Consider the following 27,320-nt stretch of genomic DNA (forward strand, 5'->3'; position numbering starts at 1 on the left):
TACTTTGCTTCCTATCACTTTTTTATTTAGCTCTTTAATGTATATCTGCTTTAGATGCAGCGTACAACATAGATTGCCTTACTGACTCTTACTATTCACTATGTTATTTTCTGTGATCTATGTAAAAATATTAACAAATCTATTTTCATATCTCTGGGACAGATTATTTTCTCCAATATACGTGAAGAAAAAAAATCTACACTTAAAAAGAACCTGCCTGTTATCTTAAAACATTTCACAAAACTGATACGCATTGGAATTCAGAAATTGCTATGACTCTCTCCTTTAGTAAGATTTTGTCAAAACTGAAATTCTTCCTACTCATTCTACTTGCATTCTCACATCTACAGTGACTTTTAGGAATGGACAGATCAAATTGCACATATTTATATAAATGCACCTTTGCATTGCATATACAAATTTGACATTGAAACACAAACATAAATAGTTATCATATTTGTTAAGAATTTATTTAAGTATTTTGGTTGAAAAATGTTAAATTGATTGGTCTCTTTTTGAAATTCTCATCTTCCCAGAGCATAAAAATCTACTTATATATTTATCACAACTCCAGGAATGGCATCTGGAACCTTTAAGACACATTACTTTTTGTGAATATCTTAATCATTTTTTGTACTGATTAAATTTGATGTAACAGTGGGAACATACTGACTTTAGCAAATGGAGAAACAAGACAAATCTACAAGAGAGGAAATATATGTACTATACAAGCTTGGATGAAAACAGCTAAGAAAAGAAAAACAGAAAACCCCCAATAGCCCTTCTAAAGATTGTTTTTTAACGACCTGAAGCTTGTATTCCAATTAATTTCCAACTTTAGGTTCACATCACTGAAAGTCATCATCTTTCTTGATGGACAAACCAATTATTTAGTTCATGGATGACTAAGAATGAGGAATACCAATTCAAACAAAAGCAAGATGATTAAGGTAAAGCACAGGTTTTGAAGTACTCACCGTAGGCACCCAGTGGCATTGCGCAGCACCTGTGACGAATGGAGCTGTATTTTATGATCATCCTGGAGTGGAGAGTTTTCCCATCCAGAGTGAGGGATGATCACTGCATTGGTCAACACTGCAAGGGCATCCTGGATGATTGGCATTTTCAGTGCATCACAGGAGGATAGATTCCAGAGAACTCCTACAAAAAGTAAAATGACTAATAATGAACACTTCTCCAAAACAAGTTGGAATGTTTTTTGTTTAAAAAAACCCAACACAAACCAATATATTTCACAGCATTGATGTGTTTTATTTAGCTGTTTCTGTCAAAAATAAAACAGACTACATTGTAGATGGGGCTGAATGACACCTGCAAACTTTTGCAGTGGGAATACAGCTTTAAATATGAAACATGTAGACACAGGAGCACTGGAAATTTCTCAGAGCTCTGCCTAACATCTGAGCAGCTGGTTATGATCTAGGCCTATGCAGGCTGTGAAGCACAAATGGAATGAAGGAGTATTACAAGGAATTTTTTAGGGCTTGGTCTTCAGATATCTTCATTCTAAGTAAAATTAATAAAAACCAGTAGCAGAAAGCAGGTTCTGATTTACACTAAAACTTTCAGTGTTGATAGACACAAAATGAGAGAATAAAACCTCCACGCTGTGATCATCACTGTAATGGAAGTAACTGTCTAGGCTTGTTGGTACTACAAGCAAAAAGACTTCTTTCACAACCTGATACAGTAGTACTTTCAGCAAGTAATATTATATTATCTAAATATTTAGCTATACAAAGTTAGAGAATACTGTAATTTTTACATGGAAACAGCAAGCTCAGTGGTGCAACTAACAAGGAGATTTACTGGAGTTTCAAAAAACTAAAATCTCATCCATTGCAACTCGCAATGTGCCAAAGAAAAAGAAGAGAAACCAAGAGCCAAAGTTTTCTAAGCACATCTGCAAAGATCAAGGTCACTGCAATTGTGCCACACAGAAGGCAGGCAAGAAATTGTTAGGAGTAAAAGACACACTGCTTCCCATTCCCATATTTAAGTATTTGTGTATTTGCAGGAAAAGCACATGGGACTTTAGTGCTGTGCCAAGTGCCTGCTGCTGCTGGGCAGCTCTTACTGCCGGGGGAAGCTGGAGGACAATTTGCTGTTCTGAAGAACCAGTGGCCTTTATTTTAACTCAGCACCCTCTCAGGAGTAGCTGGAAGAGGAAGCCTGCCTCATCATGCCACTCCCCTTGCCAACATGCATCCTCTTCTGTAGAATCCAATCCTACTCCTCCCTACTCTCCTTCCCAAACGACAGTAGCCTGGCCCCACGTCTGACCTTGAGTGGCAAAACTGAGTTTGGATTTTACATCTAATAAAGTTTTCAACCAAAAGAGAAGAATTACTACCATCATAATCATTGTATATAGGTTACAAATACAAACACTACAAAAAATCCAAGAGAGTGTTGTGGGAGGAAAATGCTGAAGGAAGGCCTTAGGAACACAGACTCAGTTATTTATAAATACAAGCAGCAAGAACACTACTTGCTCAAGATTTTCCTTAGCATTCTGTGCTTTGACAGAGCAGTGTCATTAACAGGAATCAACTTACATTTTTGGATTTCCCTTTAAAATTAATTACCTCTATAGGGAGACTGTTTCAGTTATAACATTTCATGTTTAAATTATTTTATATGTAACTATCTGCAAAGGTAGTTACACAGTTAATTATAAAACTTTGATCAGTATAGTAGTAAAAGAAACCCTATTAACATGATCTGCATGAGGCAGACCAAATTCAGCTACAGACAAAAAAACCCAGAAATAAGAAAAATATTTTAATAATATTCATTTTTTCATTAAGAATTGCTACTTTAAAGAGAAAAGAGTCTTTGTTTGAATTCTGTTCTGAATGTCATTATGAAAAGGAATTCCATATTTAAAGGAATAAAGACCTTCATAAGGCTATTTATACTTGCTTTTCTATGTGTTCTTGTTCTTGGAAAGCTTTAATGGCACCTTCTATTCTTGAAATACCTAGCATTTTGCTGGGTTTTGTCAGTAAGAACAACAATACAGTTGCCTTTATTTTTTTTACATTTATCTAGACAGGTGTAAAAGATGTGCATGGTATAAAAGCAGAGAATCAGAATGCAAATCTCTCCCCCTTTAAGGTTCAGTTTAGTTCTTATGCAAGACAGTGTACTGTAACTTTGTAAAGAAGTCCTATTTTAAAAGTGAAGCAGAAGAGAGTGTTTTGATGGCAACAAAACAATACTTTGGGTTTCAAGAAGTAGTCATGAACTGGAAAAGCAAAAATAATACAAAACAGGCAAACATAAGAGCCCCATCTAGCAAAATGCTTAAAAACATGTATGTCAAAACTATTTTCTATTAACTTCAGGTTCTTGATAATTTAAGATAAATTCACATAAACATTGTGGTATGCAGCAACAGCTGAGCCCAGAAATATTCTTTAAGCTATCTTTCCCTCTGACTTCTCTAACTGGAAAATCAAACCTTCAGAGTAAGAGGATGATGGGATCACCAGCCTAAAATGGCTATTACACCTTCTCCTAAAATGATTTTAAGTCAAGGCAGAAGCGAGCAAAATTTAAGTCAAGGCAGAAGCATTGCCCTGATTCCTTCTTCCAAGTTTTTACTCCTCATAGTCTAAAGAGTGAGATAATCCTCTTCCCTCCAGAACAATGCGTTTTATCTAATTGTGAAACCGAATACCGCCAACCACGTGAACCAAAAATTTTCTACTGACATGTTACAATTTATTCTCACAAGCAGGGCAGTCTGCTACATGCTGAGGTTGGCATTCTACACATCTCCTTGTAACCTTCTTAATTAAGAAATTTGCAATTACGAAAGGGCACTGGAAATTCACTTCTCACTGCTTTTGCTGAGGATAACCTGGAGCTAGATTTATGTGGGGTCTGAGAAGACAATCCAGTGCCTTGACTCTTCAAGGGAGAATGACAATAAAATAAATCCTTTACCTGATACACCTTCCCTTCCACAGCCACCTTCTCACCCCATGATTCTGAACATTATTTTCCAAGTGTGTATTCATGACATGCCCTTTAGGGCTACTGTAAGAAGCTCTCAGAATACTCTGAAAGCCCTGCTTGAACTGGGTTTCTGAGCACAAGAAGCAACTCTGCAAATGCCTCAGAGGTGCCTTGACTGACCCCTGGAGAATTTGCATTGTCATCAGCTGCTCACAGGAAGGTAAGGGACTGGACCCACCAGTGACTGACGCCAAAAAGCGGGATCCACCCAACAACCCAACAGTCCAATCCAACCATTTACCATCCGCAGATTGACTCTTGTGAGAGGTATGAAATAAAAAACTAATCAGTGCTGAACATCTATTAATCACTTTCATTCATATCTTATCTTCTTCTTGCTTATAAAGCTGTGAGGCATTCAGATTAAGCATTTTGTGTCTCCATTTTCAGATCACTTTTTGGTTATATTGGAAGACTTGTAGAAAGACAAAAAGAGCTACACCAGACTGAGCAAGTCTTTTTGCAGGTTGAGGTTTTTCACCCTTACATATAAAAAATGGAAATACAGTGAAAAAGTATCTTGCAATCACATTTTAAGCTTAAAACTGAGGAGAAACTGGTATTGAAAATATTCAGTTGATTCCAGTTAGAAGATGAATTTTGGGTCTGAGTATTATTTTAGCAGACATCAGATGAAGGATCCTTAGACTACAGGAATGCTTATTCTGGAGATCTTACTGCATCAAGTTGCATCTTCTGGAGCAGTTTATCAGAAGCCATGCAACTGCTATGGCCAATGGGTTGCTCAATTTATTGGGGCAGTCAGAGAGAAAACTCCATAATCTCTGAATCAGGCTGGAGCTCAAACTTGCGCTGATTAAACACTTCAATGCATTTTTGTGCTGGTGTTTTAGTTAGAGCTGGTATATGTATATCTAAAGTCAGATATAACTCAAGACCTGATAAGCCACATGCTATCCTTATTCCATTCAAAGTTAAGAAAATAGAGATCACATGCATCTATGCAAAAAATACCATCATAGCAAGAGAACATATGCACAACCAGGGACGTCTAAACAACTATTTAGCTCATGATTTAATGCGACCTCAAATGACAACTTATATATAAAAAACAAACCTCTCAGAACAACTTAAGACTACAAATATAAATGGAAACCAAGAAACTGGAAAAGTCATCTTTTCCAAACAGCATTGCCCCTGCCACTATGTTTTTAAAAATAAATTATATGGTAAAAAGATTGTAAGTAAACAAATACTATTTGGAGAAACAAGACTTCGATTCTTCTCAATATGGATGTTTAAGTAAACTTTCATATTCTCTGTAAAAATAAAAATCCAAAAGTATTCTAATACATCCAGGTTCTCCTTTTCCATGATAATTTAATAGGTTGGTCATGGAATGATGCAGAAACCCATTTGATAGTGCTGAGAGACTGCATCCCACAAACAGAGACCAAAGCACTGGCAGGCATTTTTGTTTATATGCTGAAGGCACAGAAATACTACTGGGTGTTTCCCTCATGAACATGACAATTAAGATTGAAATCTGAGTGCTAAATACCCTGCACAGAAGCCAAGCACAAGGGATCTTTTGCTGGAATCCTTAGGAAAAACAACTTCTAGCCCAAGCTCCCAAGTGCTAGAAAAGTCATTTGCTGGCTGCCGCTTGGAGCCCCCACTGTAATTGCAAGGCTGCTCTGCAGAGCTGGATCTGCTCCCTGGCAGCAGGTGTGGGCTCCTGATAGATCACAGCAGTTCTGCTGCAGAGATGCTGAATATCAGCCACAACATTTCTTAATACAAAGTGCAGTAAGACTTCACAACCAGCTCAACCGTGAGAAACTGGCTCAGTAACAGACTTTCTGTAGGAAAGAAAAAGTGGCTGATTTGAAAAGTTCTGGCACCTGAACAACACACAGCTCAGAAGGAATCTCCTTAAAAGCACACTCTGACAGTAAGTTAAAAACTGGCATAACAGATGAGGAACTTTCACCAATTTTCCTGAAATATTCATCTGGTTTGTGAATGAGTACTATGCATACCTTGCTGTAATTCACTGGTTGACATGCACAGAGGTGGTTTGCTATCTGTGTATAAGCTGACATAGGAAAATTCCACATTGAGAAATACTGAGTTTCAGTAAAAGCCATGAGCAGGCAGGAGCTTATGGAACGCTAAGCAAAGTTGCAGCAATAATTATTTTGCTTTTGCATCCACTCATAGCCTTACAGGGGAAAAGCTTCCACAGAGGAGAAGGATTATTATGGTATGGGTTTTTTTATTTCATTACAAAAAATACAACTGATCTTGACTACATAAAAATACAAGACTACATAGAGTATAAAAAGTATAAACAATTCCTCTGAAAAACTAGCCCTTTTTTTCCTCAATTGCTGCTCTTTTCATCTGAAAATTACATCTTGGATTTTATTAAAACAAAAAGGAGGGGCCAATTTTTGTATTGATTAAGACCAAGTTCCACCCAAATGCTATTGCTGTATTGTATTACTCTAATGGGACTGAATTTGGAGCTAAGGTTGCTCCTCTTTTTCTGCTGTACACTGAAAATTAACACATAGCTGTGGAAGGGAAGAAGTATCAGCCAAGAATGTTAGAGAGTTGTTAGCCTTCATGTTAAACAGCAAAGGAAACACTAGAAGAGTTGACCAAGGTTACTGCAGAAAGATCAGTGGTTCCTGCTTGACTTCCTTTCCTGGCTGATGAAATTCAACGAGTCCTGTTAAACACTGAAGCCAAACCAAAACCAATTCATTCTAAGTGACAGAAACACAGAAAAAATATATCAACTGCTTTCAAAAAAAGTTTTATCCTAACACATGACTAATGGCAGTTCCATTCCAAATTAAGTACTTTATTACAAAACATGGGAATCTAACAAGGATGGATATATATGAATGGCAAGATGTTTTTCAGTGCTTACACCTGTATTAGCACTCAAAATCAAAACATATGTTTGATAACAGATCCTAACAGAGAGAATAAAAATGTTGTAACTAAAGCTGAACATTAAGTTACAGCTCTAAATACAAAACTTCTTTCTAAAAAGAACCAGTTAGAAAGTTAGTCCTATCTATAAAATTGCATCTGTGTGCAAAATGAAAACCTTGGTGTATAGTTGCTAAAAAAGAAGAAAATAGGAAACATTTACTAACCAAATTGTTCCTAAGAAAAAGAGAATACTGTATATAACATTAAATGTAAATAACATTTGGGAGGGAAGAAGGGAAGTTGGCCTTTGAACTTAAAAACAACAAATAAAATTTAAAAAATAAATAAAAATAATAAAATTACTGGGCATAGTGAAAACAGTAATTTGACCACAGAATGAACATGTTTCACCATAACCTCAAAACTTTAGTTTTGTAAATGAAAAGTGAAATATTCCAATCTTTTTCTCAAAAAAAAAAATTTTCAAAATAAAATTTGCGTACTTGGTGTGGCAAATCTCAAACATTTCAAACTAAAAAGTGGTTTTAAACTGTAAGCATTTTAATACTCCATCATTCAGGCAGGCCCATTAAAACTGTATGTCCAGCTGACTTTTTCCAAAGAATTACTACTTGCTGAAAAACTTCAATGCAGCTCTTATGTCAAGCCATATGCTGCAACAGATGTCCTCTATGTATCACTCCAGATTACCCTGTTTGATATTTTCTCTTAAACTTAAAATTTGACTGAAGTAAAAAAATAAAAAAAGAAAATTATTTATGTAATATATTAACAAGCAAATTATGAAATCAGTTTCACTGCTCCATGAATTGAAACATGGGCAAAACTTGAATGACTTTTCTATAGAAGATGCATCTCACTGTACAAGAGAAAACAGTAACTTCCCACTTAGAAAAGGAGAGCAACAAGGGACCGCCTTGGGTTTTATGTTGGTACTGAGGGTGGTAAATGCAGGACAAATGAATGTGAATTTGCCTGGGAAATTGGGAGAAGGAAGCAGGCTGTGATGAGAAAACAGATTAAACCAGCCCCAAGCAGACCCCTAAAAGAGAGGAGAGGGACTCCCCTAGCAGGAGCATCGCACTGTTCCAGCAGAGACCTCAGCACCCAGTGACTTCTGCTCTGCCACATTCACCTGCAGGGAAACAGGCACTGCCAGCCTGGGGAATGTTTGGTATTGCCGTGGAACAGTACATTCCCTTCTACCTCTAAAAATCCTTTGGATTTAACACCTTACATGATAAATCAGTACCCCAGCCTGTTGCTAAGAAAGCAGGGTGTAAGATTTGAGAAAGTATCTATTTTAACACATCTCCTGATTTAACTGGGAGCAGCAGGGGGTGAAGAAGTTAATCTGATGATTCAGAAAAAGTTGAGAATAACTCTTCATGAAGACCACAGATTCTATCAGTGGGTTTTCCCATTTTCAGAGCCAAAATAGTGACAGCATATTGAGGAAGGGGGCAAAGATTGTTTTATAATTAGACAGTAAAATTGTAATAGATACAGTGTAAAATGATCCAGTTGAACTGTCAACATTGTTTGCCTAAGTGTTATTTGATAAGACAGCATAATTTCTGAAGAAAAATTACACAATTTATTAAATTACTTTTAGATTTGCTGGTACATATGAAGTATAAATAGGATGTGTTTTGAATGACTCTGGAATTTCTTGAAGATGTCACAGTCTATAGGCTGGAAATCAGTTTCCCAACATCATATGAGTGTAAGCTGTAGAACCCTTTGCCTTCCTGTTTTGCAAGGAAAATGACCACAGAGATTTGGTATTTTGGTGAGTGGTTTCACACTGGGTTCATATGACAACTTCATAAAATTCCAATTAATTCCTGCTCTGAATTCGTTTGAAAATAATTTCCACATTTCCAGAAATAATGGCAGTATTTTCTGTAAGTGATGTTAAAGTCTAAATTTAGATTTAAAATCTAAATCTAAATTTAAACTCTGCCACACTGTAGAATCATACTGTAAAGTAAAACGCACAGCTGTGCCTGGCTGTAGCACATCCACTGACTATGAAATGTCAGCCTATTAGTCTGGAGAAGTACAAATAGTACACAAAATACAAGCTTTAAGTAATTTATGAAAATGATGATGATGCAATAGTGATTTTGAGAGACTGTCTGTAAAACCTTTAAGTAAATGATGACTGGGGTGGAAAAACAGAGTTGCCATGCAGCCCACTAACCCTGCCATAGGGTTTGAACTACCTTGGTGGAGTTGTTTGAAGTTGTGTTGGGGCTCTTGGACCTTCAGCGAGATTAACTTGAGCAGCTGCTCCTGCAGACCACAAGCCTTCATTTATTTTGCTATTTCTTAGCTTTGATAATGATCTGGATTAAGCCAAATTTTATCAAGGTAGTAGTAACAAGTAGTCTTTTTGAGTTAAACAAACCCTTAGTTTCCTTTTGTCCCCCCAAAAGATTTTAGATATAACAGTATAAAATGACAAACTAGCCTGTGCAAAGTCTTGACGGTGAGATCAAACACATGGTTTTAAAGGCAAGCTGAGACTTGCAGGGGATTTGACTGAGTTTGGCTTTTTTAAAAAAATTCTCAGTGGTTCAGAGAACTCAGGGTGGAGATTGAAGTAAGGAGGTTGGCTTAAAAGTATCTCAAGCTAAAGGAGTGAGTCAAATTACTATGTAACCTCAGGGAACTGAAAAGGCTCTTTTACTTGAAAGAAATACTGAAGAAACTACAATATGTAATTCCTTATTCAGCCACTGGCTTCGATCCAGAGTAAACAGATAGGAATTTTCATTACACAAATAATCTTGTTAATGTTGAAAACAACTTTTATTTAAAACACCTAATTAGAAGTAAAGTACTTCATAAGCTTTAACCAACTTTTAAAATTGATTGTGGTAGGATATTGTACTTGCTATTACATCCATTTAATGAAGGAGTAGGAAAGGTTTATTAGAGCTAATGCCGTTTAAATCTCCATTTTGAATAAAAATCGTTTAAAACAAACAAGCAAACTTTAGTGCCCAGGCAAGTAGATTTGTAATTTGTTAATCTTATCCTAAATCTGTTGGTGGAAAAATAATTCAAGTCTGTAAGGCACCTGCCTCTGTGCTTGGCAGAGTTCCTCAAAATACTTGTTTGAAGTTACCAAAGAGAATTCGCTTATGTTCAGAGCAGACACTAAGTAAGAAATGAATGAACATATTATCCTGCCAAAATCAAAATCATCACTTCTGAAAGCAGTGTTCTGCGCTAGCAGTTATCTAACTCCATGCTTAACCTTTCTAATTTCTTTGACTTGAGAGGACACAGATACTGGAGGTGGAGGAGCTGGATCTTAAAAGGCACTTATGTACTTTCTGCATTTATCCCACATCTCCATTTTGTTTTGCCACATAGAGTTATGGGCCCCAAAGGATATTTGGCAGTCCTATTCTCTTAGCTAAGCATATATTGGACCAGAGCTATGTCAACCTTGTAGCAGCATTCTTAGAGCATGATTATGCCATCATGACAATTTAAGCACACATATATGGCTTTCCATGTCATCTGTTTGAAAAGCTTGTGATAGGCAGGATATGTATCTGAACCTGAAACATGTATCTTTATAATCTGCTTTTCAGTTTCTGTAATGCTGAAAACATCTCTTTGGTTACAAGAGCAAGTCACTTTGTACACTTATCTTCCTACTTATATTTTTACATTACATATCAAAAGCTGCTAATTAATTAGGCCTTTCTCTGGTCAGGCTTCCCCACACTTGCATTGCTCCATTACAAAACTTGAACACAGTTAAGAAATGGGATACTTAATATGAGCAATACTGCAGCAGCACCTAATATAAACCTGCAAAGGAAAAGGGATACAACAGAGATTTAAGGAATTATATCAAGGTGAAATACTATAAGAATACAGAACTCATAGAAGAGTTTGGTTCTTTTTTACTTAAGGCTATGGGAAAGTCATCTCAGAATGGGATAAAAGAGCCTTTATTCATTTTCAAATCAAATTTCCAGAGAGCAATAAGTTTACAAATAGGTGCCACCTCCAAATGAATGTTTATATCACAATAAAATTTCACATCTGTGTTTACACACTCCAGTAACTAAAGTATGTCAAGGGTACATTTGCAGAAAACTATTAAATTAAACGGCTTCAAGATTCTAAGTACTAAACAGTCAACCCTTTGCCACAATATTGTTAAATAAGATTTAATATTATATACATTTATATATTTTTTTATATATATATTTAATATACAAAAAAATCACAAGTGGGATACCTTACAAAGTCCAATTAGAAAATAACATTACCAATAGAAAACAATTGCAGCCATGTGATTTTGACTTTGGGAACCCCCAACAAAAGAACTGCCATTGTACTAGGAAGTTAAAGATTCTAAATAATTGGCTAGAATTACTTTTAAAAAAATGAAATCCGATTAAATCTTCCACTGAAGTGAGCTAAAAGGTCCATTTAAATAGAATACTCCCTTAACCATGCTTTACATATCACTGCAGGCTCATTAACTTACAACTACACAGATCAGCAAAGGCAGATACAGGGCTCAAAGGGGCCTTCTAGAGTGACTTGACCAACCTGCCAATAATTTATGCACATGCTAAGCAGCAGCATGCAATCAAAAGGAGCTTTCACCTGACAGATTTAAGGTGAACAGCATGTCATTGCTTTCAGTGACACTGAGAGCTTATCCATAAGGTTATAAACCCCTCCTTATAAACATATAGCAGCTACTAAAACTGAAACAGGACTATGCAATAATATTGCATAACATGGGGTGAAAACAGGGGACCAACCAGGCCAAAACTCAAACAGGCCAGAGCTGAAATTAAAGACAACACTAATGACTACTGCAATCCAAAGTCTGGGAAGTATATGAAATTTTTCCCTGTCCAGTTTGACAGTGGGCTAAGGAACCTTGAAGAACTAGTGCTCCTCAGGAAAAAAACATTTTGTACACAGTATCTTGTAGTGTTTTGCAGGAATGGAATATATGCCATTTAATTCAGTGAATAAAAATATGAATGAAGTACACAGAGTCAGTATCTACCTATCTATATTTGGTATGTATGTATAGTGTTAGTTTCTGCTTTATAATTTTTTATGCGCTGATTTTTATAATTTATATATTTTTAGTAGACAATAGTTAATCTCTGACACTTTATTGTCAACCAAAATAAGCAGGAGACTGGCTGGTAGCGCAGGAAAAAACCAGTTTCTCCTGACATTATTTATAGCTGCAGCTCTTTATCATCATGTACTTTCTAAAAGTGGATTATCCACTTTTACCTTTCAATCAGAAATGGTATTTACAGATTTTAAACAGGTGATGCACTCATACAAGGGCCCTCTTTAAAAGAAGTTTCTTAAATCCAAGTACCTCATTGTTCATAGGCAGAAACTGTCATTCTAGCTGTGAAGGATCTTGTTTGTCAAAACTGAGAAGAATAACAGTTTAAACCATTTTATCTGAGACAGGTACCCAGTCAACCAATCAAGCAGATGGAAGAAGGAGCAAGCATAAGTTGAATTACAGAATCATAGAACAGCCTGAGTCGGAAAGATCTAGCAACAGCTGCTTGACCTCATCTTCTGCACAAGGCATCCATGAGATTCCTCTGTTATCCTTGCTAAAATGTCAGATTTTTCCATGTATTTTTTCCCTGACAGTAAAACAAATAGAAAAATTATAAACTTGAATTTTGTGGAAGGGTTCATAATTAACTTGTTAAAGGCAGGAGAATCAGAAATCAGTTACTCATTGTCATTATTACCAAGTGAAAACATTTCTTTCTACCATCTGCAGGATCTGTGCTAATTTTGTACTGTGTTCCTCTCTATTTATATTTATTAGAAAAGTGTTAACATTTAATTATTTTAAAATAGAAGGCTTTTATTTTTTCCCATTAACAGGTGCTACTGTGGAAACTGGCAGCACAGTGCTGGGGTAAAAAGATGGCTAGATTAAGTGTGGTGCATTCAGCTTACACCTATTTCTTTTCATTTACAGACTTACATTGTGATTCAGGTTTGAGTCTTTGGAAAAGTACCAGAGGCTGTAGGCCATGCCAATATCTCTATTTCTATCAGAGTATTTCACTTTTGCACAAACGTATATATTCATGGGTATACCTAATTTTATCCATGTTCTTCAAGTAAAAACCTGTAACTGTGGAAGTGTTTCTGTATGAATAATCTTCCTATATCTTAGGAAATACTTCCTGGGCATTAACATCATTTAATTTCATAACAGCCAGGCAGCACATTTCCCTCAGAGCTTCTTCATGGGAGCCTGCACTGCAACCATTTCCTTGACATAAGACAGCCTTGAAGCTCTAACACTTTGCTATAAGTTTAAGTTTGTGCAGTCCAAAAATTTGAGCATGGTAAGGTTTTCCAATACTAGCCCATGACCTCTGCTGCTGAGGAAGAGAAAGACAAGATAAAGGAAAAAGTAAAAAAACTCTGTTTTGGAGAGATTACGGCAGAAAGAAATCTCTGGAAAAGAGGACAAGCCACAAATGGTGCTGAAGGCAATCCTGACAATCAAGGAGCTACTGGGCTAGAAAGCTGGTCTGCAGGTTTAAATACCCTTCCAAAACCAGGCTTGAGATTGCCAGAAATGGAAGTCATAATCTACTTAGAGAAGAGCAACAAGAAGGAAGAGAATGTGCATGTTTGAGGAAGAAACTAATATCAGAACTTTTGCTCTGCTGGGCAAGTGCTTCACGGTACTTGGGGCAGGCAATGAATGCTTCACTACTGCCAGACAAATTGAGCTGCTAAAAAACCTCTCCAGGCCATATTTCTTCCCTTGCAGCTGGGTGCCTACTCAGAGTGATTCACACCTTCATCTTGCCAGATTTCTGGACAGGTCATTTACACTTGATAGGCTCAGCTCCCCATCTGTAGGACCGAGATAATGATACTTCCCCACCAAAGAGAAGTGCTCTGCAGACAAATGTGGATGACTATTTAGGGGCAGCCATGTCAGAGCCTGTATGAATTCCTAAGGCATGAACTTTGTGTCCTCTCTAAAAGTAACAAAGAAGAGCAGCCCGTATACAGACAGGATGCACAATGAACATGAGACAGAAAGGCTCAAGGTATTATGTTTACTCCCAAAACAGACATTTGTTATTATTTTCTCTCCATCTCCTCCAGGCTGTGGAGCCCCTACTGAAATAATTACTTTCCTGCCACCTCAGCTCAGGAAGGCTGATGGAAAGCATGAGGAACTTTTTATTCTTCCTTATGCCTGCCACCAAGTCAAATCTTTTCATTACCAAGGGAGCTGCTGCAGGAGCTACCTTTCATTCCCCAGAAAGGACAGAAAGAAGGAATTCAGCTGTCACACTACAAAACTTAAACAAAATAAAAAGGAAAGGAGAACTGATTCAGATGCACGACTTTAGCCTGTTTCCTAAGAGATGCAAGATGAGAGCTGCAGCTATGAGCCTTGCTTTGGAAGGAAGCTTTGCAGAACACTACCACAAACATGTCTGCATTTTGAAAGCCAGGGCCAGTGATCTGCATTCTGAATGGCACAAAACATCTGCCTTTCAGAAAACATGGCACTGTGTGCCACGGCAAGCAGTGGCCTTCTGGGACGTAGTGGCTATTAAAAACGAACAAAAAACTCCAATACAAAAACAGGCTCAGGAATAAAATCTTGAAATACCTCTGACTTTGACTCCATTCCTCAGGGTCACCATCTTGGTCTTCTCCCCTTGCATACACATCCAGCACTCCTGATGCTCACCATCCCTGGGAGCTGCCTCTACCTGCACAAAGGCAGGTTACTGCCCATCATTGATGGTCACTACCTAATCCTCTTGGTAATAACACTTTGAGGGCATACTAGAAAAGAAACACCCTTTCTTTCAGTGGGAATTTGGGAACATTTAACAGCACACTGTGCAATGGAACCAACATAAACTGTAGCCCAGTATCTATTTTTTAAATGACCTAATGACATTGTTCCAGCTACAGATGGTGTGGGAAGTGCCACGGTGAATGCTGAGGTGTATTAGCAGTTTGCCACTTACTACTCAGAATAAATAGGCAGAATGTTCCCTGGAGCCAGGATACTGACAACATAACCAAGAGACAAACAAGTATGCTGAATATGAAGCAGTGGTTACACTTTATTAGATCTGTCAGTAATTCTGTCACTCCACAGGAGGCACAATTTGAGCTCATGTAACCTGTATCTCTGCCCCATTAATCCTGACTAACAAGTAGGAGGTGATAACTGTTGTAACTAAGAAACAAAATTAAATATAAAAAATCTACATTTAATAAACACCATGCAGTTTATTCAAACACCCTCAAGGAAGAAACCTGGACACAACCAAAGGATGATAATCTTATCAACTGTATCCTAAATGAGGCCTGATGTACAAGGCTAAGTAATTTCTGCACAAACACAGATGATAACGTGTACTGTGATGATTCGTGACAGAAATGACAAATTTTCTTACATATTTTAGTAGGAAAGTCATAATGAAAATACAATTGAAAACTGGAAACAGGATAATGAAAATATTTTTGATTTATAGTGTTAAATAATCACCAAATAGAATGAAATCACAAAGTGAAAAATAAAAAAACAACCCTATATCTCACTTCTGTTTTGCATATTAGATACACTAGCTTAAGGGCAAGGTGAAAAAACCTCCAAACATTTCATATCAGTCCTGTTTGACAGCATTCCTGTATTCCTGAATACCAGCACCCCTCCCCTCCCTTGAATTTCAGAAAGGAAAAAATCCACACAATCTTAAAAAGACCAGATCCTCCTACATCAAGAAAATAAATAAACTACTACTACCTGCATGCTCTGTGTGCAACACATCACATAGCATGCTACCAAATATCAGACAAAAGGCTTCAGAAGATGACGTCCACCACTCCAATACAGTTTTCCACTTTCCTGTAGGAACCCCAAGAAAGGCAGAAAACCCCTGAACAAATCCTCCCTCTCACAACATCACTACATAGGATATAAAAGCAATGAGTAACAGTTTCTAAGTAAATTCAGTAAAATATGGCTCTTGCCTGTCCAGCCCTACATCAGACAGGAGGAGAGCAGAGGATTCCCACCACAACATATCCATGTGTGGAGCACATCTCCCACAAGTGCACTCACGGCTCACCAAGAACAAAGTGAACCAGCAACGACAGGCATAAACCATACATACATCTGTAAACTGCATGATATTGAAAGCCATTCATCCATTACATAAATCCAAACGGCTTGAAAGCTTTTTGCTATGGCAAACAAGATGGTCATGAAATGGTTACTGATGGAGCAAGTGGCATGTGGCACAGAACTGTGCTTGCAAGAATGACAGAGAATTTGAACAAAAATATAGAAAAATTCAAACCTGTGACCAGTTCTCTGATTTCCAAATCTGTAGTCTTGCGGAGTAACCGTACTAATGCTGGGATACCACCACAGTTTTTCAGAGCTATTTTGTTGTCATCATTTGCTTTCCCATACACCAAGTTTCTCAAAGCTCCACAGGCACTACGGTGGACTTCTGTCATCCGATGGTCCAATAGGTCCACCAGTAATTGTATTCCACCTTGTCTTCTTATCTGAAACAGGCCAAAGTGATAATCACACAGTTAGGCAATGAACATCAGTACCAATAAATGCTGTCCAATGTAATGAAGCTGTGTTTTATGCAGGCTGCAGGCCAGCAAAGGTGCGCTGGTAACATCACAGAGCTGCTACATTTCTCTGCCTTGATTCCTAGTATTATTCTTTCAGTGGCAACATAACTGTACGCTGACAAACCAGAACTTCTGTAAAAGCAGCTAAAATTAGTCAAGTGTTGCCTCATCAAGATTTCTCATGGTTTGTCAAGGTTTGCCTGGGCAAGAGTTTCTTCTGCACTCATCAGGCTCATCACCTTCAGAGTGTAACACATCACAAGCTAGAGAAAAAACCACAAGACTACAGCAAACAAAAAAAAGCACTTCACATCATAAAGTTTTTAGGTGTCCTGCCCTTACATTTTATTACTGGGAATGGGAACAACTACTATAGTCTCAGTAAGGACATTTTATCAACTAAATCAGGATGAGCAATGATGAAAGGAAAAGAAGGAATCACCAGAAACATAAAGATAAGGATAGGAAATAAATTGTGGTAAGCTTGTTCTAACAATATTGAGAGAGACCCGTAAGTGATGCAGGAACAGAAGTCTTATGTGCACCCAAGGTGCCTACAAAATAAATTTCTAATGCGATATCTCATATAAAAATCATTCTAAAAAAAGCATATCTACAAAATATTTGGGAAAAACTATCAAGAAGATCAGGAATACTAAGTGCAATTTATTATGAAACCATTTCAAACAAATACTTTATTGTTCTGTGGCACTATTTGTTCCTCAAAGAGTAATCGTTCTTGGATCTAATTTTAAGAAACCACACAGGTTCATAACTAACATCTGAAGAGTACAATGCTTTAGCTTCAAGCAAACTACACAGACAACTCTGAAAAGGTCAAGAAGTTTCCCCATATGTATAGTTGGCTAAGGCCCAAAACAAGCCAGGCATTTCAGCTGGCCATTTTACATTTAGGACAACCAAAAATAATTTGAAATATTTGTGAAGCAGTTTTTGCATGGCCATGTGTTCTTGGGGCTCTGCAGGGGGAAGTCTTGGAAGAAGGAAACACTTAAAGTACAATAAAATCTATAAGGAATTCAAGCTTCACTTACTAACTTAAAATCTTTATGTAGAACCAATTTATAGGATTTCATAGATCTAACACAAGCTTAAGCAAGGTGAAGTGCTGGATTCTGTGGTACTGTCACAACAAGCCCATGCGATGCTACAGGCTTGTGGAAGAGTGGCTGGAAAGCTGAACATTGGAAAAGGAACTGTCTACAGCAAGCTGAACATGAGCCAAAGTGTGCCCAGGTGGCCAAGAAAGCCAATGGCATCCTGGCCTGTATCAGCAATAGTATGGCCAGCAGGAGCAGGGCAGTGATCCTCCCCCTCTGCTTGGCACTGGTGAGTATTCAAATCCTGTGCTCAGTCCTGGGGCCCTCACTAAAAGAAGGACATTGAGGTGCTGGAGCAAGTCCAGAGAAGGGCAATGGACTGGGGAAGGGTCTGGAGCACAAGTCCTGAGTGGGGCAGCTGAAGTAGCTGGAGGAAAGGAGGCTCAGGGATGACCTTATCACTCTCTACAACTGCCTAAAAGAAGTCTGACCACAGGTGGGAGTTGGTCTCTTCTCCTAAGTAACAAGTGGTAGGACAAGAGGAAATGGCCTCATGTTATGCCAGGGGGGGTTTAAGTTGGGTATTATGAAAAAATTCTTCACCGAAAAGGTTATCAAGCATTGGAATGGGTTGCCCAGGGAATTGGTGGAGCCACCATCCCTGAAGGTATTTCAAAGGTGTGCAGACATGGCACTTATTGGTGGAATTTGAAGTGCTGAGTTAATAGCTGGACTACAGGATCTTGATTGTTTCCAACCTAAATGATTATGTGAATCTATGATTCACCTCAAAAAAGACTGAAAAGTGTTTCAGGCTTTAGGGTTCCAAAAATGAGCTATATGAAATTACTTACTGCTAAACCAGAAGGTCTCCCTTTCTTCTTCAAGTTTATCTGGCATATTCTTATTTTTTTATCAACAGCAAAACCAAAAAATAGAACAGCTGTGTTATCAAAAAGCATATACACCATGATGTTAAAGTATTAAATTAAGATGTTTTAATGTCTATACAATTACCACACAACTTTGGTCTAAATGCCAAAGTGAGAGTGTTTAAAGATAAAATAGGATATTTTTCCTTAAATAGGCATTATATCAGCACTAATGTGCAACTTTCTGAGCAATATGCAGGTCACCTCAAAGACTACCACAGCTGGCACTATATGATGCATGAAAAGATATGAATGGACATTGGCGAAATATATCAATTTCAGGCAGAAAAGTTCACCAATGTTTTGAGACTTTATGGTTCTGCTGCTTAGAGAAACCATGACCTCTTTCAGTTTAGAAATGAGAAAAGCAGGTCAAAGAGAAAAGGTGCTGCAAATTATATCACTAGTCAAATATTTTCCATGTGAACAGGATGACTTGCAATTAGATAATGAGCTCATTTCTGAGCCAGAAAATAATTGACCAAGTTAATCTGGGAGAGATGCCGGGTGAATCTTGCTTGTTTTGTTTGCTTGGGTTTACAATCCATTACCATTTAACCTTCATATAAAAATACATTTGCTTCCCCTACTAACCAGATTTTAAAAACCAAGCATGCTACATGAAGAGCCACCTACATGACAAAACAGATGACATTTACTAAAAAGACTAGGAACAAAAATTTATGCATCAGTTCTACAAAAGGTGAATCAACCACAGAGCTTCACACTTCAACCTTGGAAAAGAAACAAGATCCGATAGAAGAAAGAATACAGTTAAAAAATATATGAGTTGCCTGGTGCGATGAGTAATATCAGGAACGACAGAACGAAAACAAGACTGCTGATCTTTGTGAATTATATTTTTAAACCACAATATGTTGAATGAATATTTTAATTGCTTTGCTGCTAAAAAAAAAAGAGTAAGAATGTGAAAAAGTATTAATTTGTAGAAAAAAATCATTCTGTGTTTTACAATTCAGCTGAAGACTCAGAGGGCTCTGTCTCCATTCAGAAGGACTCTGTGCCTATGCTGATTTTCCCAGTCCTTCCCTTGCACACAATCAAGTGGCATCTCATGCTCCCCAATAGTTTATCCTGTGGATGCTGTCAGGCGACAGGTTTTGCTATCTTCTGCTCATTTCTGAAGGGAAATGTGTGGTTCTGCTACACTGAGACAGTATTCCTGAGCTGCACCTTCCCTTTCCAGTTATGGTAGCTGACAGCATACTAGTGTTCAGCTCATGCAGCTCTTCCTCTCACAGGAACCTGAAGCCAGCAGCAGACTGAAGTGATTCAAAGATAGTTTCTTAAAAGCAAAGACATTAAATATTAATCTAAAATGCATTTCTGTCAGAAAAAAAAAGGGTAATACAACAGAAATGAAACAGTTGTTACATAACACTTTACATAACTTGACAAAATTTCTTAAATTTTACTGAAGAAAGAACCTATTCTTACCTAGGAGATAGAATATTTATTTTACAAACTTTCATTGAATTTCCAAGCTCAGGTATTTGGCAGAGTAACTGTGTCATGCAGGGAGAGATGGAACTGATTGTTCACAACTAGGAGTCCAGTTTCTGACGCTGTTTTTTATCTGGACTACTCTCTCGCTTTGTTTGCTTTGTTTGTTTTTTTTTTACAACAGGCCTTTATTCATTCCATCTTCATGCTTCTATCAAATATCTATATAGATGTTTAGAACTATACTCTCTAGCACGTTGAAGTAAGCCTGACAAATTGTGAGACTGTGATGGATGTCAGCAGGATCAATTTAAATGTATTGAAATAGAGGCAAAGGAAATGAAATTATTTGTTCAAGTCCTTTAGGAAGCTAAGAGCCATAGCCAGGAGGACAATTCTGATCTAGTCTCCTGGGGCATATCTCAGCTAAGTTAGTCACAGCTCCAGTGAATTCAGCAGTGCTACTGCCAAATGTCTATGCCAAAAATGCCTGGATGGATGGATAGGCAGCAATTTGTACCAATGGGGCATCAAATCCCAAATCCCAATTTGATACTTCTGTCTCTTTCCTAACTTAAGATGAAGAAAACATTTCTTAATATAATATTTACTGACATATCAGTGGCTGCTGCCTTGTTACATCTAGGAGGAAAAGAAAATAGAATATGTCAGAGTCTGTTTGCCTAACAAAAACAAACAGTGGAGTACCAACTTGTCAGGAGATACAGAGGACCAACTCTATTCTCACACAGAGCAGCCCCAAAGTAGCCACTTCTGATCTCAAAATAATGACCTTCAACTCTCCAGCAACTGAGTATGCCCAGTTGCATCTACCCATGTCCCAAATGCATTGTCCCCTTTTTACACCATCTTTTCTCAAAAATAAAAAAGAGAAGGATTAGCAATATTCACAAGGCTGGGTGAATCTGTGTTGTGTTCTTTCTCCTGATTCTCTTAATCCATGGATACCAGTAATTTCTGAAAGTTATTTTCCTTCCTTTTTCTCACCGAAAATATTTTGTGTATGTCTTTGGAAGACACTGTTAGAGAGCTGTTAAATACAGAGCTGTGATTAGGAATCTATGCCAATCAAAGTGAAAACTGAAAGAACAGAGATTACATAAATTTTGGGGAAAAAACTATTTCCATGGAAGAATGAATCTTCTTTCATCTGAGGAATCATGTTTTCTTTTACCAGGATATTTTCAAACTTTCCTTTAAAGTTGGCTCTCTGCCATTAATGTTACTGTCTACTTGCTGGCCACAAGCACTTTACCAGGCTCACTAATGCCAAAACACAGGCAGACAGGACGGGAATAGGTGCCAGACTCTCTAGTACACGGATTGATAAAAGTGCACTCATGTCAGCTTGATGACAGAGTCTTCTCTCTGAGAATATGTATTCGCATCCACACTACAAAAATAAAACTTAGATTCAAGAAGTAGTTCAGGGCACTACTGGAGGCAGTGAAGATGTCAATTATGTTCTTAGTAAGGACAGCTTCTATACCCCATGCCAAGAGCCTATGAGAAATTAATTTATCTGTTTCAAGGTTTATCTTTGACTCAGTGGTGTTCATCCTAAGAGTGGACTGTTAGACACTTAATCTACCAGGAGTTACACATGACCAGCCTGAAGCATATGTGAGGATAAAAACAAGTCAACAAGACATTGACAATATGTCTGAAACTATATCTGTATCTATATATATATATATATATATATATGCTATATTACTGTAAGATTTTAGCATATGAATTCTTGATAGCTTGCTTTTCCAATTCAATACAACAGATTGTCTGAATGTGCGGAAGAAAATGAAATGCCGGATGTGAAGGGTATGTAGATACCTGGAATGTAGAGGCACCTGTTTTGTGAGGACATCTGCTCAGGGGCTGTCCAGCGTATAAACAGAGATGAGATGGGAAAAGTAATAAACCACACTGACGTACACAAACCCTGCAGAGCAAGGGACAATGCCAAACACCAGGTCTGGGAGGTCACTGCTCCATGGGCTGCTGAAGGAACCACTCCAAGGCTTGGAGAGGTTCAGCCTGAGCTTTGTTAACTGGTAAAGTGGGCACACGGGGAAGAACGAACGGAAAGGTCCTTTGGTAAAGAGCATGCTGATGGGATTGTAGCAGTGCACCAGACTCACAGGATGTTTAGTAGAAGGGCAAAGAAAGGAAAAGGGAGTCATTCCAAAAGCATGGGGGAGGAATAACATGAGGAAATAGATAAGGGCATGATGAAAGGGATTGGTCATCTCTAAATAAGTTGTGCTTCAACATGCGTGTCTGGTCACACCCCTCATTTGATCACTGCACCCTGTTTTACCTTCTTATTAATCCTAATTGCTAACAATGCCATAACACTAGTGAACCTTTAGCTGGAATAGCTGAGAAGAACAGGAGATGTGGGAAAGAGCTATCAGAGACACTGTGGTTCTCAAGGATAGACACCAATGAGAGCAGAGTGAACAAAATGTAGGTGAGCGACCTCTCTTCATATCAAGCTGTGAGAAATCTGGCCCTGGAACCTGGCTACTGCTTATGGCTTTGCAACAGCAGAAGCAAAGTTAAAGCAAATAGATATTATCTGTTTTGACTCTCACTAAGGTTTTGAACCCAATTTTGAAATATATTCTTTGAAATCTGTGGAGTGAAAATTATTCGATTCCCCCCAGCAGCAAAGAAAAGAAGCAAAACCCGTTCTTTCAATCACTACATAATGGAAATTGCCTCTTGCAATTGGAATTCCTTGGAATGCTACAAAAATTAGAGCTAGAGATACAAAAAGAAAGAAAAGTGAAGCTTCAAGTTTTAAACAGTTTAGCCAAAGACTGTTAGATAATGAAGTATTCCAAAACAGCCTAAAAATACTTCTGTAACAGAAATCAAAACACCCTTCCTATTTATACTCAGCAAGTGGGTATCTGAGATATTGTTCAAATTTTGCCAGTAGGTATAAGTGAAACATCTTTTTCTGCATTTCATTCTGAGTACCCTGCCTAACAAAGTAAAATATAATGGAAACAGAAGAGAAGTACGAATAGGTAAAAAAAAATCTGTTAGACTGACAGAGTGATGAAGTGTGCTGCTAAAATAACACAATCTTCTCTTCCCAGTAAGACATTAAGTGTTCCACTATTAACAGCTCCACATTCCTAATTCAAAGATTAATTCATGGTTAGATGCTTACTTTCCACATTTTTCTTAATAATCACTATTGAGTAACTCTTCATCCAGTGGAGGTGAACGAAATCTAGCAACAATCAATCCTTTCTACACATCATAGATATTAATTGCCAGTTTAATTGACATACACTGCATCATCTGCCACATATTCTGTGACATTTCTGCTATTAAGAAAGCATGTTTAAATATATCAAAATACACATATTTAAACACGTGGAGTTATTTTTAATGTCACTCTGTTACATACAGAACAGAACTAAAAAATAACTGGCTGCCAGTACAGATGATGTTATGTATCCAATAAACACCAAATTAAAAGGACAATTCAGTTTAAGTCTGCTTCTGGAAACAATTAGTAAGAATTGGTTTTAATGTTGTTAGATACTGGTTTTCCAACCAGCAGGACAAGTACTAACCACTTCACATGTGAATGGATTTCGAGCAACATTGTTCCACCAGTGCTGGAAGGAGAAGCTACAAGAGCCAAACCAAATTCCCAAGAATTTTTAAATGGTAGCAGGCTGTGTAGTGAGACACTCTTTGACTACAGGCACCCTGCTCTTGTCAGGCTCACTGTGTGAGCTGACTGGTTTGGCCACAAGGACCAGGGCACTGCAGCAAAGGCCAAGACAGCTGCACAGCAACATGACTGCACTGACTGTTTATCCACAATATCTATGAAATGATTCTATTTCTTCATGTTTTTACTGCAGTTACAAATTCTCTCAGTTATTTATCTTTGCCTTGCTTACATTACTAAAATGACTTCCATCTAAGAGGGTAAGAACCACAATTTTTTTTTGGAGAAGGGTTTGGAAGACAAGCAGCCCCACTGCTAGCTAGTTTCAGAGGGCCGACTCCTAGAACTTGAAATGGATGTGGAGGGGGGAAAACAACTCATCAGAACAGAGTATGGGAATAATATTTAGTGGAGCACATCTCTTAAGACAAACATACTGGTTCAAACTTTAAGTCCTCTCCACTATTTCTTCTGATGTGCCTATAAAACAGCAGGTAGACAATGCAAAATCTGTACATTGCAAATGCACACGAGATTTATTACAGACAAATTTACCTGTAACATCATGGGGTAATTTAGCCTCATTAGTGAAGTAATTTGCTATAGGTTTAAAAAAGTGCTGAGCAATTTTAGCTGAAAATAGAGCAGAATGTTATGCAAATTGCTGCATTAATTCCAAAGTCTAATTTGTTTAAGGGATCTAAATCAGGGTTTGGATGTAGCCATTTAAGAATGGCTTTCTCATTAGGATTTTTAGATCAGATACAAAGGTAACATAAAGCTGTGAACAGGCATAATGTAAATAAATTCAACTACCAGTATATATACAATGTTCTGCATAAAATGAAACAAGACTCGTTCCCTCTGTGTTAAACTGCACTGTGTGGAGAGGGATGGGGATCTTTTTTCTGTGTCTATAGAAACCAGGTGGGTGTTTGGTGGAAAGGTTGTGTGACGTGAGGATGCAAACATGGGATCAATACTCAGGAGCTTTTTTTTTTCAGTAGTGGGTGTCTTATTTCTGTTACTGAGTACAGATTGTTTTTTTTCCCTGTGTCTCCTAAGTGACCTCTTTAGATCTTGGGATCTATGTCTGGGGTTGACAGAGGGTCAAAACCATTTTCTGAACAGGAGGAGACTCAAAATCATGTTCTAAAATTGCCCTGAGAAGGTATGAATAAATGTGTTGTTTTCTCAGTCAGTAAGCCTTAATGTATTCTGCTCTGTGACACATTTTGTTTTTCATGCTTGGTAGGAAGGCTATACCTATCATAAATCAAAGTTTTCATGTGATTTGAGATTTTACAAAAAAAAATCCCTGGGTAGGCCTGAGTTACCTATAATTGTAAAGCACTTTAATACTTTCAAAAAACATTACATTTGAAGGACAACACAAGTATCCCACTCTCATCATGAAGGGCTAGTGGGATCTTCCAAATAACACTTCTAACTGCAAGCACAGAGCTGACCTTTAGTGCTTGTCTGACTGAGAAGGCATCAGAAAAGCAATTTTCAGTCCCACTGTTAAAAGCAATATCTCCTAAATTTAACAGATTGGCACTGACCTACATTATAGACTGAGGAGCACACATAAATATGATAAAATACACACATGCCAAAGCCCTCAGTAGGTATTTCAACTACTTGATATTGATTCAGGGTCTTTATTTTTCAAAAAATGCATAATGCCAAAGAAGCTTCAGCAGCATGCACTTCATAGACAGTGTAATAGCAATATTAATTTAGGATGTAAAGACATTGGCATTACTCAACCAATCAACAGATTTAGTACTGTCTGGCATTAAATGAAAACTGATGATTAACAGCAACGGTTTGGATCATTTACTTTCCGGTATTTAAAAATGATTAATTATCTATTTGAGAATGGAGGTTTACATTTATTATTGGTGAAAAGAACTGACATATATATTTCAACTAAAAACATCCTGGTATTCCTATAGCCAGATACCTAGTGAAGTTTAACAAAATAAAGAAAATTCAATTTTTTTTTGGATGTAAAGCAAAAGTAAGTTTTTTAGAGATGGCAGTATGTCACTTCAAATATTTTAACAGCAACAAAGGACATCACCTCAGTGATATATGAAAATTTTTGAAGCTGTAGTTCACTCTATTCAGTTAAGGGTGTAATAAATGGGATTTAGTCAATGTGAACAGAAACAAGACCAAAGAATTTTTTTTTCCAATCATTTCAGCCCAAACAACAAAACAACTCTATCTGACATTTCAGCTGTAATTGGAAATTCAAGAAGTTCCTTTTTATTGATGCTTGCTGTAGTTACCTCAGTTTGCTCACAGAATAAACAAAAGGGTCCTTCTCAGATTAAAAATACATTTACAGTTTATTATGTTGAACACCATACCTGATGACCTCTGCTCACAGGACATTCTATACTGTGATTTGAATGTGAGGTGTTCTCTTCTTAGAAATGAGGTATTATCCTTCAAAGAATCTCTCAGTCACATGAGAATTTTCTGTCCTGAAGTATTGTGGGAGCAAGCTACTCCCTCAAGAGCTAATGAACACATTCTAACAACATCCCTCTTTGGTAGGAAGTTTTGGTAATAGAACCCCAGGCACATAAAATTTTAATTTTTGTCTAAGTTCACAAAGGCAGGCTATGACGTGTAGTTTAAGAATTTCGGTGAAGCAGAAAGCTGCACTGCAGAATCTTTCCTCAATCTCCCCATCTACATGAGTTTTATAAATGAAGTAAAAATCAGCACAAGTAAACACCTGCCTCACAGCTAATACACTTCATATTACCCACAGATCAATATGCAAAACTTTTAATATATATATACACATATATATATTAAAAAGTATGTATTATATAATGTGTGTGTGTATAAATACATATGTAACTATAAATATAACTATAAATATATAAGTACTGGTTTCAAGGAGGGCATTTCTGTTTTAGAGCCTCAGGTGTTCTTATGTCTCTACAAACCTGTGCCTTCTGCTGCCACCACTCTCAGCAGCTTAGTAACAGCCATCTCTTTGTATTTTTAAACACATTTTGAAGATCAACTGATGGTCTTTACCTTAAAAGTTTCATTTGGCAGGTCCTTTTTATCAGGACTATGATTTTCCTTATTGAAATCATTTTGCTGCCAACCTTTTTAGTAGAGATATGTTGAGAAAGCACCAAATTACAGATATTGATATCAATCTGGGTTATTTTATTTCTATATATAGTGTGCAAAGTCTTACCATGGCTTGCTGGGTGATGAGAACAGTAATAAAAAATATGCTCTACAATAGGAAAGTGATCCTCTGCATTCACACATCAGTCTAATAAATCAGAGAAGCAATTGGCAGGTGAGTTATGAATAGAAAGAAATCCATGGCATACACAGTAGAGCACTATACTGCTTGAAAAAGCTGCAAATGTATTTATTACCCATTCAAAATGTCATACTCCCTGTGCCAAATGACACTGTCTTTCAGTGAAT

The 27,320-nt window shown here is 37.4% G+C and overlaps 1 protein-coding gene across 1 annotated transcript in view; it reads right to left on the bottom strand.

Annotated features, from left to right (window-relative positions):
* Positions 1-27,320, bottom strand: part of CTNND2 (catenin delta 2) — a 635,688-nt gene that overhangs the window by 126,277 nt on the left and 482,091 nt on the right. The window contains exons 9-10 of the mRNA XM_014307661.2: positions 16,377-16,590; positions 978-1,161 (exon numbers count right to left, since the gene is read on the bottom strand). Coding sequence (XP_014163136.2) covers positions 978-1,161; positions 16,377-16,590 — 398 coding nt within the window. The remainder of the gene's footprint in view (positions 1-977; positions 1,162-16,376; positions 16,591-27,320) is intronic.

The sequence above is a fragment of the Geospiza fortis genome, unplaced genomic scaffold, assembly GCF_000277835.1.
Source record: "Geospiza fortis unplaced genomic scaffold, GeoFor_1.0 scaffold281, whole genome shotgun sequence".
NCBI classification, from domain to species: domain Eukaryota; kingdom Metazoa; phylum Chordata; class Aves; order Passeriformes; family Thraupidae; genus Geospiza; species Geospiza fortis.